This window comes from Alosa pseudoharengus, unplaced genomic scaffold (assembly GCF_046254945.1).
Source record: "Alosa pseudoharengus isolate Yale_2024_CS ecotype anadromous, Long Island Sound unplaced genomic scaffold, YU_APseudo_1.1 YU_APseudo_1.1_scf_5, whole genome shotgun sequence".
Lineage (NCBI taxonomy): Eukaryota > Metazoa > Chordata > Actinopteri > Clupeiformes > Clupeidae > Alosa > Alosa pseudoharengus.
This window is the reverse complement of record NW_027468837.1, coordinates 2818245-2836600: the sequence shown is the minus strand read 5'-3', so window position 1 is coordinate 2836600 and position 18356 is coordinate 2818245. Positions and strand designations below refer to the sequence as shown.

General features: G+C 39.3%; 1 protein-coding gene across 1 annotated transcript in view; it reads left to right on the top strand.

The window, feature by feature from the left end:
- The window catches only part of grm7 (glutamate metabotropic receptor 7), a 251304-nt gene that overhangs the window by 171126 nt on the left and 61822 nt on the right, over positions 1 to 18356 (top strand). The window contains exons 6-7 of the mRNA XM_076267919.1: positions 6615 to 6815; positions 16764 to 16903. Coding sequence (XP_076124034.1) covers positions 6615 to 6815; positions 16764 to 16903 — 341 coding nt within the window. The remainder of the gene's footprint in view (positions 1 to 6614; positions 6816 to 16763; positions 16904 to 18356) is intronic.

Sequence of the window (18356 nt, the reverse complement as noted above, 5' to 3'; positions counted from 1 at the left end):
CCAGCATAGGCTATCAAGGATGTATATTTTCTTATCCTTTTATTTTTTATTTGAAATATCTGCATTGATGTGGGCAGTAGGCAAACGTTAGGCATACTTTCGTTTTGCACTTCAGCTTGTATTCGGTGTAAACAAACAAGCATGGGTGGAAGCCTAGAGTTGTCAGTAGCGTTCTACCTTTGAATAAAATGTATTACGGGAGGCTACTTTTGTGCCTGTTCGCTACAGCTATATTTTGCATATTGCAGCCAATACGTCAACTGGGCTAAAAGGCATGTTACCTTTCCTTCTCTCACGGCATTCTCAGAATCTCATCCTGTTCCTCCTATATCCGATGAATTCGGTGGATAGAATCACTAATTTCTTCAATCTTTGCATCTTGGCTGGCTAGTCTAACTTTCCGCTTTTTCTGCGCGCTCTTGGATTTGATAGAAGCGACTACTAGTGAGTCACAACGCGAAACTGCTAACGTTGATAGGAGGTGTAGTTTTTATGCTGCATTCGCGACGTGATTCTATGGTTTGCACCAGTAATGTTTCTCGATGTTGCAGTGTATTTTGTAGACAAACACTGACATGGTTAGAAGTCATTCGCACCAGTGCGCCTAAATATTTTTTTGCACTCGCACGCCATCATTTTTACTCGCATGTGCGAGTGAAATGGGCGCACTGTAGAGCCCTGCAAAGGAGAGGATTTCAGGATCCAAAATATGCCCGAATCTGCCTTGTGTTCATTTATTTTGAATGTGCCTGTAGTGATTGTTTAAGATGTCACCCTACCATTTTTATTCATTAATTTAGCTGATGCTTGTATCCAAAGCGACTTACAGACACCAATAGTAGGGACAGTGACCCTGAAGCAACTAGGGTTTAAGATGTATATTGATGGTGATTAGGGTTGCAAAATTCCGGGAATTTTCAAAGTTGGAAACTTTCCATGGGAGTTAACAGGAATATATGGGAATTAACAGGAATAAACGGGAATTAATGGGAATAAACTGGGAATTTTTAATATGGAAAGTTAGTCTATAACAGGGAACTTAAATGTAATGGACAAAACCCCATCTTGCAGTTTAATATTAGTTAAAACAACCTGTTTTAATGCAATTTCAGTCGAATTTCTACCCTGCACATATGTCAATCACATGCACACAGAAATCGGCATAGGCCATTACATTAATACACAGGATTAGATGTTAAAATCCCTTGTGCCAAAATCCAAGGTAAAAACACATTCAGAAGCCCCTGCTCAAGTTTGACTTTAAAAAGCACACTACCCACAAATCCGCCAACAAATGGTCACAAGCACAATACAAATGGCCTATCCAACAGCAGTAGCCTATATAGTATGCGGCATGTCATTGGGGTTATCAAGTGGGCACCCTCATTCACCGATGTTTCGTTAAGTTAGGCCCACGACACCTCATGAAGGCTTAACAGTGAAACCAGCGTCCTGGAGACACTCCCCTCCATGTTGCCACCATATTACCACATTGAAATATCAAATACCCAAAATACTCTTAACCAGCCCAGGCATGGTCAAGGTTGGCTAGGTTGGTCCGTCCCGTTGATGTGGACTGAACCATAACCATAAAAACCTTGGCCAACCAACCATCACCCTAGGCACAGCCCATCACAAACAAAAACCATAAACCTATGGTGAAAATTTTTTCCAACCAATCGGATTTTGTTGTTGTTGTTATGTGGTGTGGTGTATCTTGGGCAGTTCAGTGTTGCTAGTTTAGCACGCTAGTAAACCATAGGCAGAGAATGGGATTCCCGCTAGCATGCTAGCTAGCTTTGAACATACAAATCATATTGCTTATTACGAAACAAAATGTTTGTATATGAAACAGTTTGTATGAATTACCCAAAATTCCCAGTTAATACCCGTAAATTCCCATAATTTCCTTTAATTCCATGAAAGTTTCCAATTTGGAATATTTTCAAAATTTACCGAAAATTTTCCGCCCCTTTGCAACCCTAATGGTGATACATGTATTTTAGGATTTAAATGGTAGCCAGGGTTCAAATTGTCAGGCTTGGTAGCGTCCTCCCCCATTAGTTCTGGCCAGGACACTGCTAGTTCTATTAAAAAATCATAATTCACAATTAAATTCATTCATTCAGGAGGGGGGCAAATTAGGGAGGGGGTGGGGGCAAATGAGGCTAAAGCTGGCTATTATTACTCATGTGATGAACAACAGGATATCACATGACACATTACGATTTTTAAGATATAAATTAACCATATCTTCAAAAACACCAAAAATATTAGTTCACTAGAAATAAGGGTAACAGATGATATGCTTGACCACGTCAGTAAGCCACTCTTAAACACTGAAAAAAGTACTGATTAAAGAGAGATATTAATCCAGCTTGTAGCAGCCGATAATGTAATAACATCCAAAAACGTAATAATTTTATTGTAATAAAGCCAATAATGTAATAATTTGCCAATAATGTAATAACATTTCTGAAACCAATAATGTAATAATATTTTGGCAATAATGTAATAAGTTATTACATAATGTTGTTGTACATTATTGGCTAGTTATTACGTTTTTGGCTTGGTTTGGAAAAAAACTATAAAAATGTAATAACTGCAGCCAATAATGTAATAACATATTGATATCACTTAATTAAAAAGCAACACCAAAGAACTTTTCCTCTGTCGCACGCACGCAATTTGTTTATCCAACGGCTTTGTAAATAGCGATGTCCATAGACAAGGTAGAATAGGTTGCATGATTTTATGAAAGTAGGCTACGATGTATTGCGACATCATTCAAGTCAAATTTGTAGTTTCTTATGTCTCATTCCATCGAACTACAGATCCGCTACCCGATATGGCAAACTTACATAGTGCGGTTATCGCCGATAGAGGGCCGCGAAGCGAATGCAGAAGTGCCGTTCACCCTGTTACGAGTTGATGAACCACGGAAACAATTTTGGAAACATTATTTTAAGGTACAAAAAACTCTTTGGTGTTGCTTTAAGGTTTATTTACTGGATATAAAGTGTCACACTTCCATGGCACAGTACTTAGCTCTTCCAAATAGCTTAAAATCATGACCATAAACACCCTCTCTGTCTTTATTTATTGGCTCTACCCAAAGTTTATATGAATATTGCACAATTTATTCAGCTAGGTTTAAAGGATAATTCCGGTATTTAGCACTTTGAGTCCCTTTTCTGGTTTGTTTTGGATGAACTAGAGTGGTGGACACCGAAATTTTGACAATGGGTCCTGTCTCGCCTTTTCTGACTTGTTTTGAATCACCTTTGACTACTTCAGAGTGGCTGCCTACAGGCATGCACAAACATGTCCTTAGAACACAAAATTTCGGTGTCCACCACTCTAGTTCATCCAAAACAAACCAGAAAAGGGACTCAAAGTGCTAAATACCCAAATTATCCTTTAACTATACAGTAGGCTACATAAAAATGATCAAAGGTGAATTTAGCCTATTCACAGTAGTAGACCTGCATCACTGTATTGAACATTACAAAAATATGAAATATGACATGGACATTTTTATCATCTAATTTTAATATTTCCTGATATCTATCCTATATTAAACATTTACTTTCTATTTGGCCTGTTATGAAATAATGTATTGAACAATTTAAGCACAGCTTAGCTTTAAGAAACTCAAATAGCCTACATGCATGCTTAACATTTTGTGATCACTAAGGCTACTTTGACAAACTCTAAGTCATGAGCTGTATATCCTCTGATTTTTACAGATATCCAGGCGATATCTTTAACATTTATTTTGTATTTGGCTTGTTATGAAATCATTTTTTTTAGTTTCGGGTTGTATTTAATCTTCTAAAACCCGTCAGATCGTCTGTTTAAAGCCAAATTGACACCATAGATTCGCAATGAGACGAAACTGTTGCAGAAAGGAGTTGCAGAGGTGTGAATTAGATGTTGCACATCGTTGCAAGCCGTCGCAAAGCATTCACCATGTCTAGTCACAGTTGCAAGGTTTTAGAATGTTGCATGAAGTTGCTGGTTTATAGAATGTTGCAGCTCATCTCGTCGCAAATCTTTGGTGTGAATTGGGCTTAAGCCAGTTTGATGCAGACTGTGCATGCTAATGTTATGATTAGATGGCATTAAAAGGATGCGGTGGGGGAAAGCTAGAGTTCCAAATTGTATAACTTTTTCAATATGAACTATGCCTATATGTCCGACTTCGTCACCGTTCAATTCGTCACTTTTGTTTCAAATTTGCGGGTAGGCCGATGGTAAGCTTGTTTTTATGCTGGCAACAAAACAAAAGGGTTTGCAAATGTTATTCTTTATTCTAAATGTGTACCGCCATGGCGATAAAGAGAAAGAAGTATGATTTGAAATGTAAGCTGACTTTTCAAATTTGCCAAATGAAATACGGGAGAAACAATATGGTTCAACAGCTGAATGCATCTATTTTCTTTTAACATATTTTACTACATTTAAAGCTACATTTACACTGAGAGCCAGGCAATATCATATTAGAGTATGTACAGCTCTCTTTAGAAAGTGCTTCATACCGAAAATTATGCAATAGCTTTGCTTTGTTGAACTGTATTTCCTAGTGTGACACATTCTTTCAATTCACTTTAGATATTTGCACTCCTATGAAGTAGTTCCAGTTTTTTGGTACTGCAATGATCAATTTGTCATGTTTGTTGCGACATTGAAAGGAATTGTCATATTGTCAGAGTTCCAAATTAGCAATGACAAACATACAGACCATAACATCATTGTAACATATATCTGAAATATCTTTTAGCACCTTTACACTGCATTTGGAGTGCAGCCCTGGAGCAGGGAGTAGGGATTACTTCCTATTTTGCCACTAATATTTTCAAACTGATAATAAACTGCAATTGCAGTAAGGAAACAATATATTTACCATTGCTGTATACATGTACATTCCAGCTGCAATGTGATTTTTACAGAGCTAAGGCATAACATAATGTTGTGATAAACATATCACAGGGGTGCGTTTCTAGAAAAATTTGCAACGGCGTTGCTCAACCACCATGGTACGACGCAACTTGCGCTATGTTGTAACTAACACCTGTTTCTAGAAAGCATCGTGCCTATGTCGCAATTCGCTACTTCTGGCGTTCGAACACCGTAGAGAGGGAGTTAAGTCATTTAGAAATGAGTGACTAGGGGGATTCGACTTCATGTAGCCGCCTGCAGCCATCTTAAGCTAACTGCATAACGTGATTATTTCTGAGATTCTGATACGTTTGCAACCCGAAATTGTGCATACGTCATGGTTGAAAATGTATCAGAATCTCAGAAATAATCACGTTATGCAGTTAGCTTAAGATGGCTGCAGGCGGCTACATGAAGTCAAATCCCCTTAATGACACCGTAGTTCCAACAATGTTGTTGATGATGCAGTGAAACATATAATTGGTGGAAACAGTGGCAACGTGTAATACCCCACCCCCTAAAAATTCTCTGCCACAGCCTATGTCGACATTTTTCTAATTTAAACCAAAAGTGATTGTCATTGTCATGAGTAAAAACCTAATTAAACCTATTGCAAGCAAATACAATTGTTTACTTAAGCCGACCAATATTTGTCATTATTTGTGTTAAATATCTGTGTAAAAATGTATAGTGTCGACGAACTTTAAGGTATCACTAATGACACTGTCTCTTGGCTTACGGGCAGTGCGTCAGAACACTGCGCACACGTCTCTTTTCTTTTCATTTTTAAGTAAGAGTAGGTAACTATAGGTTTTCACCCTAAAGTTTACATACATTGAGGGACCATTAGGAACATGACATCAGTTAAAATAATTTGAAAATAAAGATCCACAGCATTATTTAGTATTTCCATGTTTCACTGCATGTAGTCAGAAACAAAAGCAAGCTCACAGAATAAGGGATTAGAACCTACAATTTCAATTGACAAGTCACCTGCTTTAGCCACAGTACCAACGATCATTGTGCTTGATTGTTGGGTCTGGGCAGTAGCATAAGTAGCAAGAATGAGCACAGCAGGGGAGTCAAGTCTTTTAATGAACATTAAGCTACAGCATAGATCAATCATTGAGTCACGAGAAAAACAACCACCTCATGATTTTTGGTTAGGTGGTTGTGACTTTTGGGTAGGCGCTCAGGACACTGACAACTTCACCAACCAGAACTACCAAGGAACGACACAACTGTGACTGCTCAGGGGCAGTAATTTAAGCCACTAAACTTTTGTGATTGAGAGTTCGAACTACCCTTTCTAGAAACACCAAATCCAAGAATGACGGATCGAACTACAAAGGTTGCGACACAAGTTAGCCAACTACGCTTTCTACAAACGCACCCCTGAGCCATAGAAAGACTCTGTGGGATAATGGACTTCATGGCGTTTGATTATGCTCCACTTCAAGTCATGGTCGCACTATCTCAAATAGATAGATAGATAGATACTTTATTGATCCCCAGGGGAAATTCAAGAAATGTGCATGAACCTCTGCTATCTCTTACATCAAAATGTTTTTTTCTTTTTTTTTTTTTTCTTATCTCAACCAGGGGAGAATAATGTGCATGTGTTATGTGTATGCCTAAGCTATTTTTCACTTGTTCCTCTATTCTCTTCATAGGTCAAGAAAGAATAGGAATAGACTCAAAGTATGAACAGGAGGGCAAAGTTCAATTTGTTATTGATGCAGTGTATGCAATGGCCCATGCCCTGCACAACATGCAGAAGGATCTCTGTCCTGATATGTCTGGAATTTGTCCAGAAATGGAAGTGGCTGGAGGGAAGAAACTTCTAAAATACATCCGCAGTGTCAGTTTCAATGGTGAGTTAACATGGAGCCAACATTTGTGGCAACATTTTTTATGATATGAGGAAAAATTGAAATATAATTTCAATTAATATTGGTGTGTGTGTGTGTGTGTGTGTGTGTGTGTGTGTGTGTGTGTGTGTGTGTGTCTTAGTAAGTATAAGTATATATAAGTATATATAAGTATATATATACTCTTTTGATCCAATCCAATTTGATGCAATGTCTGGAAATGCCAGCAGTTGGCCTGTCGGCTACCTGAAAAGTTTGAGTGTTTAAACTAACATTTACAGTGGTCTATTTGATGGTGTATTGGCCCTGACTAAATTTGTGTGACATATAAAACACAATCCTTGTTGATACAAGTACCAATGATCGACTAAAAAGTTTTTAATCACATTAAGATTTAGCTCAGGTACAGTAAACTTTTTTGTAACTCCCGCCTCCAAACACAAACACGCTGAATTGATTGGTTCTTGAGTGGTCCTCATGCGAATAAAGTCAATCTTTCGTCAACTTTGTTTCGCTTGCCTCGGCGATTTTCTCTCATTTCGTCCCATCAGAGCGAATTTTGCCCCCATTCAACCTCAATGACAGAGATGCGAAATTTCACGGTGTGGAAACCTACCATTAGGCATATATTTAATGTGGTGTGTAGGGCTAATTGAGTGCACATTGGTGGTGTGTAGGTGTAAAGTGCTTTGAGAGGCTGGTCCTGGCCCATCTCAAAACCTGTTTACCACCCTCACTGGACCCCTTCCAATTCGCCTACCATCAGAACAGGAGTACAGAGGATGCCATCTTTACGGCACTCCACTCTACCCTGTCCCACCTTGATAATAGCAACACCTATGTAAGAATGCTGTTCATTGACTTCAGCTCAGCATTCAACACCATCATCCCCTCCCAACACCAAACTCAGAGAACTGGGCATCAATACCTCCCTCTGTAACTGGATTCTGGACTTCCTAACCAACAGACCTCAGTCTGTTAGGTTAGATAACCACACCTCCTCAACCATCAACCTGAACACCGGCGTTCCACAAGGATGTGTGCTGAGCCCTCTCCTCTACTGCCTCTTCACCTACGACTGCACACCAGTGGCGGCCGGTGGTTAAAAAAATAACGGAGGAAGAAATGTCCGCTTGATTGGGGTCTGACCTAAGGAGCTAGGCTAGCATGCAGTAGCCAGAAAAGTTGTGGGTTCAATTCTTGGCTTCCACCATTGTGCATTTGAGCAAGGCACTTAACCCCAAACTCCTCCAGGGACAATAGACTTTGTAATATCATTTAAATATACAAGTCACTTTGGAGAATACTGCTAAATTAATAAATGTAAATGTAAATAAATGTAAATGTAGGTCTGGGAAGTCAGGGAAGATATGTAAGTCTAGTTATGAACCACTGTTTTCCTGATGTGCAAAATTATGAAAAGTCTGGAGGTTTTGCTCAATGTAATACATTTGCAAAAAAGTCTATAATACTAAAAATAGACACTTGTTTCATAAAACCATGTAACTATTGACCATTAAAAATAGACTTTAAAAGTGGTTATTTGTAACATGCTAATGTTTTTAAAGCCAAATTGCTATTATTTAAAGACAGGTTGTAGCCTAATAGCTAAGTGAGAATTTATACTCGAAAGGCAAATGTTATTGAAGACGTCATTAAAGGAATGCATCATGGTCTGAAACATTCATTAACAATGTAACCATCCAAAGATACAGTTAGAACGGTAAAAACAAGAGCATATTAACAACAAGAACATCATTTAACAATTGTTTAGTTGAGGCATAACTTGGATGATTATAACAACGCATAACTATCCGAAAATGTTTTTATCACCAAATCCCTGAACTGTCCACGTTTGTGACAGACCAGTGCTAACGTTACCAGTTAGTCACGAGTAGGCTATTTGTCATACTAGCCTACGTAGCATTCAGTAGCCTACACTAGCCTTACCATCCTTCATTTTTGGATCTGGTCTTCCTGCTTTGATCCTAACTTTTGAATTGAACTTTTGTATTTGAATGTATAAAAGATGGACTTTGTCCTCTGATTTCATTTTACTGTTTATTTCAGGAGCAAAAAAACAAGCTTTCCGTTCAACACAAGATTCTTAGTTGTATGACTGCAGATAACGTTCTTGCTTGCAGAGCAGCTAGCTGCTCATTAGTTCACGTTGCCGCTAAAAACAGCACCCCCTATCGCAATTGAAAATTACTGTACGGAGGAGCTACCTCCCTTGGCCATTGAAAACGACGTGATTCACGAGCCGCTGGGGTCCGAGGCGTTTATAATGGACTTCAATGAGGGGCTTGAGGAGGAAGCTCCTCCATACAGTAATTTTCAATTGCGATAGGGGGTGCTGTTGGCATTTTGACCTAGGGGAACGATTTTGTTCATTTTAAAGTGTTCAAATAGTAATATATTAACAGTAATTTATAAGAATAGTAATTCACTTTATATATTTTTTATTTTTCTCTGAAATTTTAGGGAGGGTGTTCCTCCCTTTCCTCAATAAAGGAGCCTCCTCTGCTGCACACCTGTACATGGCTCTAACATAATTGTCAAGTTTGCAGATGACACTACGGTGATTGGTCTCATCAGTAACAATGATGAGACAGCCTACCTGAAGTTTCTTGACTCGTTTGGCAAGTAGCCGTGTAATACTAAAATAATATAATAAACTTGAATTTCCCCTTGGGGATCAATAAAGTATCTATCTATCTCTATCTATCTATCTAATAATCAGGATAATGTATTGTCCGCCGGTCATTACCGGAAAATAAACCCTTTCAGGATGAAGCAAGACCTGGTCGCCCTGTCTGGATTCCAATAATGACCAGCAGACAATACATTATCCCTTATATATCATCTGCTTAGCAGTGATATGATAAGCTATGCAAGTGGATGATTGGGCCTAATGAGGTAGTGTACACAGCAAAAAGAAGGGGCCCCAGCACTGAGCCTTAAGGTACCCCTATGGCAATGCAATGAGATGTGGACTTGTGTCCTAGCCATGACATTGAACGAACGCCCAGTGAGGTAGGATTGAATCCAGGAAAGCGCTTTGCCTGAAATGCCCATGTTTGAGAGTATGGATAGTACTGTAGATTGTGGTGGTTGACTGTGTCAAAAGCAGCTGCTAGGTCAAGCAAGATGAGAACTGAGGACCGAGTTGCTGCTCTGGCAGATTTCAAAGCTTCAGTCACAGTCAACAGAGCTGTTTCAGGGGAGTGGCCACTTTTGAACCCAGATTGGTTAGGATCAAGGAGGTCATTCTGTGAGAGAAACTCTTTGATTTGTTTGGAAGCTGCCTTTTCTAAAGCCTTAGAGAGAAAAGGTAGGAGTGAGACTGGGCGATAGTTCTCCACCTGGGTGGGAGCAAGAGAAGGCTTTTTAAGCAGCAGAGTTACTGGAGCCAGTTTAAAAGCAGTTGGAAATGTAATAGAAGTCATTGAGGTGCTGGTGTGATGGTGAGAGCTATGTCTTGGAGTAGTTTGGTAGGAATAGGGTCTAGTGGGCATGTAGTAGGGTGGCTACATGTTACAAGTTTAGACACCTCAGTCTCAGTGAGAGGGGTGAATGAAGGAAATGTTGCAACCTTAGCCTGGAGAGGTAGGTTGTGCGTGCTTGGTTCAGAGAACTGACTTCTAATGGCTGCTACCTTGTCAGTGAAGAAAGAAGCGAATATGTCAGCTGTGAGGATATGTACAGTAGCTTGTGGAGATGAAGGATGGAGTAGAGTTTTCGGGTGTCAGTGGTACTGTGGATCATTGTAAAAAGCCTTCTTTGCAGCAGTGACGCTGGATGAGGAGGACAGTAACGACCGGTAGCTTGAAAGATCAGTAGGTGCATTCGTTTTTTGCCATTTCCTCTCAGCAGCTCTGAAGCTAATGCACCATGGGTGTGACTGGTTAGGACGAGCAGGCATGATGGATAGAGGGCAATCTATCCAGACAGGAGCTGAGTGTAGAGCAGAGAGATTCTGTGGCATCATTAACCTCAAGAGAGGAGAATGTGCTAGACGGTAGAAGAGCAGAGGCTACTAGAGAGGAGAAATGGACAGGAGAGAGGTTGCGGAGGTTGCGTCGAAAAGAGACCATGGGTGGAGGAACAGAGGGATGTACTGTGAGGCACACATTAAACTGTATGAAAAGTGGAGTGGTGCAGAGGAGTAACTGTTATGGTGTCTGTCGCAGTTTTGAGCAAGAATGAGATCAAGCTCTCTGCCTGCTTTGTTAGTTGGAGAACTGAAGTTTAAAGGAATGTTATCTAAGTGGATGTTCATGTCACCGAGGCATGGCACACGCATGGAACAGTCATTCTCAGGGATGGAGTAGAGCAGGGTGTTCAGCTCATCAAGAAAAAACACCCAATTGTCCCGGTGGATGGTGTATGACAATCACATAGATTTTGACCGCAGCTGTCACAATGATAGCATGGTATTCAAAGGAGTTGTATTTGTTTGATGGTAACAGTATATTCGCATTTGTTGGAAATTAGCAGGCCCGCCCCACCGCCCCAGACTGGTAGCAGGTGTGGGAAAGTGTGTGGTTGATGGAAAGCACAGCCGGGGTGGCATTGTTTTCCGGTTTGATCCAAGTCTCAGTGAGAGCCAAGAGGTCCAAAGATAGGTGGTTCTGCCTCCATCCATTTGGCTCGTACTGCCCGAGTTGTATGCGTGAACGTGTTGTAATTGCCTGGCTTGTAGCACTTTAACATTCCAGTTTGTCTTTGTGGGAAAGAACATGGCTGCCACCACGACAGCAGCTCTCGGTAGTGCTGGACGCTTGCCTAGAACACAAGAGCAAGCTTGTGGCTCATCTAAACAAACTATGGGATGATTTGCATTCATATTCCAGCTTCATCACACTTACAATTTTAATTTCAACAAGTGCTGTGCATTATTGTCAAGTCACAAGGAGAGCAGTAGCTATTGTTATTGTTAGCTGCATTAGCCTCTTTAGCAAACCAGCTCGAAAACAAAATGTTACATTGTATTGCACACACAGCAAGACTGGGCAATGCATAAATTGGTGACCGAATTAAAGCAGTAATGTAATTGTAACCCGCACGACGAGGGAAGGGCCTGTGCTTGTGCGGCAACAGTCTAGTTCTAAGCTCTAGGTTCAAGAGGAGACTGGTTTAGGTTATTGCTACAGTAGACCACAGTTCAATGACTCACCCCAAGACAACACACCACTCTCAAAGATTCTTCTTTAAATACAAAATATATTTATTTTAACATTCAAATATCATTCAATTCACTCTATGCAATCATATATTATTCTATTCTAAGGTATCAGTGGAAATATAAAAAACTATTGTGATATATATATATATATATTAACTATTTCATTTGACTGTATATATTATTGATATTCTATTTAAAATCTATTTATAGTCTATTTAAACCCTATTTGATATACCCTTTATTTATTGATCTATTTTAATCATTATATGTTATACTATTTTATTTGACTCTATATTCAATTTATTACTAGATTCTATTGCTACTTATTTGATTTATATACTTATGGTGTCAAATCACTTTTCCTTATACAATAAAAACAATTCTTAACATATAACTATAATATCAGTTTATCAGAAGTGCCAGCACTTAGGTAACTTTTCAATAAATAATTCCCTTGAGATCTCTGAACTTAAAATAACAAAATAAACATAAACCCCAAAAATAAAAGAGAGTGCACTCAAAATAAATAATTAAATAAAAAATAGTGGTGGATGTAATTCCTCAATGTTACAGTCCGTGGGTGTGGGTGTATTTGCCCAGATCCTACCACAGTCACTGGGTGGAAAGTGAATGAAGGCGGGGGTTCAAATTCTGGGAATATTGCAAGGAAGAATGGCGATGAGGATGGTCCAGGGAAGGATATCACAGCAGAGAATTCGAGGTATCCAAGGCGTAGACACAAGGAGTGGTTGAAGGGGTAATCAAAAAACCAGTCTGTACAAAATTGTACAGAATACTAATCAATTCAATGGATCTCCTTCTTAATCATTTCTATAATAAAACTATCATAGGCATATCATAACCGTAGTACTGAGGTCAACCAAGTTCATAAAATGCTAAAGTTTAGAATATTATTTCCACGAATCCATTTACTACCAGTTTGTTTGGTTGCTATGGGTTCACATGGTAACCGCAGAGCGAGAAGGCTATCTAAGACAGCTAACCAGCACTTTGGCTTCCCAGAATAACAAATACAGGATACCTTTTTTTTTTTTTTTTTAAATCATAAATTGTTTGTAACGTCATACATTATAAAATCGATCTCATTTAAGAGGTTGTCATGACTGGTTTTTAAAAAGTATATCACTCACGAAAAATACATTAGGGCATATTTAGGGTCATTAGTGATCTCTAGTGTAGGTGACTTAGCTTAGGTTAGCACAACATAGAAAAAAACGATTACAAGATAAACATTAAAAAAAATACTAGCTCACCAGGTTTTCAGTGATTAATACATTTCCATCTGTTACGATGGTCCAACGAGGTCTTTGTTCAAGAAGTGGTTTATCTGTAACAGTTATCAGGATAATAATGTTGTCTTTGTTAAGTGACTTGGCAACCTACATAATAAATAATTATTTGGAGTTAGCGACTCACCAGGATTGAAGCTTTTTGGTCAAAAGAATGTGTTTGATTTCTGTTTGGTCAATATTATTCTTGTTTTGATGAATATTCTTCTTCTATCTTTTTGTATCGTTAGTTATCCGTTCCAACGTCTGTCTCTAATTTGAAGTAGCAGTTGTTTATTATTATTTCAAGTGTGTAAGAGCATTTAAAATCAATATTAAATCGACCAACGTAGTACAAATACAAAGAAAATACATCTCAACTTCAGCAATTATGGGCGCAGCCATCTCTGTTTTCAACTCGTACGTTCAGCTTGGTGCACCCTCAGGAGCCCCGAAGTGGACAGTCGAAATTATGACCAAAAGTGGGGTGCGTCTGTGAAATGTTGTGAGATAGCTGGCAGATTTACACTTTCCAACTCGGGGGAAAGTTGGGGGGGGGGGATTTCCGATACAAATGGATGTTGCAAATTCGCTCAAAATTACAGGAGGAGGTTTAGAAGAATAAGGATTGGAATAATTTAGAAGAATAAAGTGGTAAAAATCAGATGTTACCACCTTTTTTTAAAGCTGACAACCTGGCTAAAACACATGTTAAGGGGTTAATTATTAACACTGGATAGGTAGCTTGTACCTCGACAAAATTGCAATATCACACACACACACACACACACACACACACACACATACACACACAGGTACAGTGTTACCCCTAGAATTTTTTCCAGCAACGGAAAGCTAAGTAGGAAGCTAACTCCCCCTGGTGCTCTGGTGGATTTTGTCGAAAGAAATTGACATATAACCATCAACACAGGCATCTGCTTTGAAAAAAAAAGACAAAGCATAAGTATTGCAGTACTTGAACTGGACAGGATTATTCATGTTTTTCTTTCACCTTTTTCATTTACATTAATTATTACTTACATTATTATCAGAAATTGAAATTAAACAAAAATGAAATGGCACAGCGCACAACACAGAAAATTGTTATTTACAATTAATTACAAAAAATTAAAGCCACATCACACCTATGAGCTAAACTATTACTATTTAGAATGAATAAACTATATAGACTTCTCTCTCATGTCATTACACTGTATTGGTGGTGTGCAAGTTGAATTGAGTGCCTGTCGAAAATGAGTGGCTGTCACTTTAAGTAGCGTTGGTATGCAAGGATATGTGGATGAAATTAATTGTTTTCCATGTAATTTGTTAGTAAAGGCTCAAAGCCTAACAACTCGAAGAAAATCTATGTAATCTAGTAATGATAATTTCTATGATTTAAGTAAACTCTACATGAATTACAAATAACTATCTCCAGATGTAAATGGTTGCATATCCTATTACTCAAATTCAATGAAACCCACCAGTAGACCATAATTTCACAGCCTATGTATGTTAGCAACACAGGGCTTGAGAGCATTGACTGTAGGCTATATATAGAACAAACAAAAATGAAACCCTGCGTGGAATTAATCTGGGAATAGGCTACTGGAGGTAGGGGTGAGCTACTGAAGGTACAGTAGGGGTGAGCTATCTCGCTGGCGTGTTTAATTTGGTTCCTTGGTTGACATATAATGTACTGTAGACTACGTTTTTGGCACAAAATTGCAAAGCACTGAGTACACCCTCCTCCCCCACACACCCACTACCCCCACCCCACACACAAACACAGGCACCCCCCCCCCAACACACACACACATATACACTACCCCCCCTTCCCTCCAACAAACACACCATTACACCCCTCACACACACACACACACACACACACACACTCATACACCACTACACACACTCATACACCACTACACACATACACCACTATGCACACTCATACACCACTACACTCATACACCACTACACACACTCATACACCACTACACACACTCATACACCACTACACACATACACCACTACACACACTCATACACCACTACACACACTCATACACCACTACGCACACTCATACACCACTACACACACTCATACACCACTATACACCACTACACACACTCATACACCACTACACACACTCATACACCACTACACACACTCATACACCACTACACACATACACCACTACACACACTCATACACCACTACAGGTGCTGTCCCATTACTGTTACTAGCATTGTGAACCCTTATAGCCTTGCAAACTCAATAATTTATAAACGCATGTCAGTTAAGTCTTTGAGGGTTCAGGGCAGAGGGATGAGATTGTGATTCAGCCCATGTGCTAGTGTTGATCTTATCATTTCTCATATTCACCCCCCTTTGTGTACTTCCTGGTTTGTCATGTGCTTGTCATATGCAGCATACTGTAGTGTTCCGGGACAAATGACGTGTCGTATGGTGTACCATGGCTATCTGGAGGGCAGAAATGTATGCACCTCCATGACATAAATTCACCCGCTCATTCTTGCACTGGAATTGACCGATCCCTAGCCCCGCCCATCGAACGCAATTAAGCCTATAACAGTTTACCACCTGTCGCACAAGCTTAGACAAGCGCCTTCCCTCAGCCTTTTAGGTAGCTATCATAGTTATCTAATCACTGATAATGTCCAAGTGATATTACATGGCACTGGGTGGCTAATTATTAGGAGACAATGGGACAAATTTCACCCAGAAATCATGCTGTGGATGGTCATAAGCTTAGATTGGAAGCGACAGAAAGGTTACAGATGAATAGACAAAAAGGAGAAGCCTCATCTCTTGGTCATCACGCTAGCATTGCAGATGGCATGCAGTTCTAGCCGACTCTGGTAATGTTTGACCCACCTATCCGGGGCTTGGGATCGGTCAATTGGAGTGATATGAACGTTTCATGAATTATACATAAGCCCTGTCATAAGATGATTCCTGCGCTCAGATCTGTGCTGGTTTCTATGTTAGATTGATAAATGAAATTAGGTTCTATGATAGGTTAATGGCCAAAATATTACAATAAATAGAGATTGTTCAGTTCAACCACTCTAATAACTAGCCAAGCTCTAGGAGTATCTACATACATATTGGTCTGACCACAGAAACACCAATAGAGGGTATATGATACCAGGTGAGCAAGTCAACCAGGTGAACCACTGGATATGAGAGGAGAGACACCCCACCTGTCCTAATGATTACCACCCCCATACATCAAAACATCTATACTCAGCAAATTAATTGGGTAGACACACAAAAGCTGCCAAATAGAAAAAAGACATACAGTGAACTAGGAAGAGAAGGAATGCATGAGTTGAAGAGGTCCTTGCAGTGGGCCTGGATTAATTGCTTTTCCAGCAGCAGGTCTAAACTTGCTTCACATGTAGTCATGCACCTTACTCACAACAGGTGCTACATTTTTCTCTGCAGGAAGTGCTGGGACATCTGTGACATTCAATCGCAATGGTGATGCTCCAGGACGATATGATCTGTTCCAGTACCAAGTAAATAATAATAGCACCCCTGGCTACAGAGTTATTGGACAATGGATGGACACTCTACAACTTAATGTGAGTATTGTCTCTGGTCCTATTATTGTCCCTGCAACACACACACATATATACACAGGGTGCGATTTGACAAATGTTTTTTTTTTTTTTTATCATGAAAAAACAAGCAATCAACAGCCTAAGTTAACGGTAGGCCCTATTACATTTCAAACAGCTGAACATTCATCTTTAATGCAAACTAAAAAGACATGAAACATTTCATTTTCTGTGACGGCCACACCTGGACATCTGAGTTTAGCTGTTACAGTAAAGCCCTCCCAGAAAAGATGACATTAAAACTGTATGGAGGCTATGTTAATGACAATAGCTGAGCGCCTGAGTGTGAGGTATAAAGACCATTAAGAGACTAGCAAGACAGGTCTGCTAATTTAGCTTTATTAGTGCCAACACATTAATGTTTTGCTAACCCAGCATCAATTTATAGGCTAGTATTTACATGTGGGTGGGTGTGTCAAAGTTAGCTGTATCCTGTTTTTTCATCCTATCATGGATACTAGCAAATTCTTCTGTCCATATGATCAATTCCATGAAAGAAAATAGAATGGTACAGAAGTGAGTTTTCTTTTAACCATCTTGCCATTCTCACAGCAGACTTATACTAACAATATATTCAATAGGTTACATTTAAACTAATTCATTAGTCATTCTTGGATTTGGTGTTTCTGGAAAGGGTAGTTTGAACTCTCAATCGCAAACAAAGACACAAAGTTTGGTTGTTTGAACTACTGCCCCTGGGCAGTCGCATTTGTGTCGTTCCTTGATAGTTCCAATCACAAACGCCTAACCAAAAATTACAAGGTGTTTATTTATCTCCTGACTCAGTGATTGATTGATGTATGCTGTAGCTTAATTTTCATTAAGAGACTGACTTCCCTACTGGGCTCTTTCTTGCTATTTATGTTAATTTGAATGTTGACTTGCTTTTTGATAGGCTAATGTTAAACTTCACAGCCAGCACAGTAATTAATGGTGAAGTGGCTAAAGCAGGTGACTTGTTGTCCGAATGTTGTAGGTTTGATTCTCTTATGAAGTGAGATTGTCCTCTTGCTTCTGACTACGTGCAGGTGAACTAGTGTGACATGTGGAAATACCAAATAAAGCAGTGCAACTATATTTGAAACTGATGCCATGTGCCTAATGGTAAATAATGACACATTGGTCGCCTTAAGTAAACTATATGCTGGCAATAGGTTTAGGTTTTTGCTGATGGCAATGACAATGCCAGTATTAATCACTTTTGGTTTAAATTAGAAAAATGTGGACATGACTGTGGCAGAGAATTTCTAGGGGGTGGGATATTACATGTTGCCACTGTTTCTACCAATGATATGTATCGCAAACAACGTCATTGTTTGATCGCACGTTGCGTTGTACCATGATGGTTGAGCATCGTCATTGTTAACTTTTCTAGAAACGCACCCCAGTTTAGTTTAGCCTTGTGCATGAATATGAC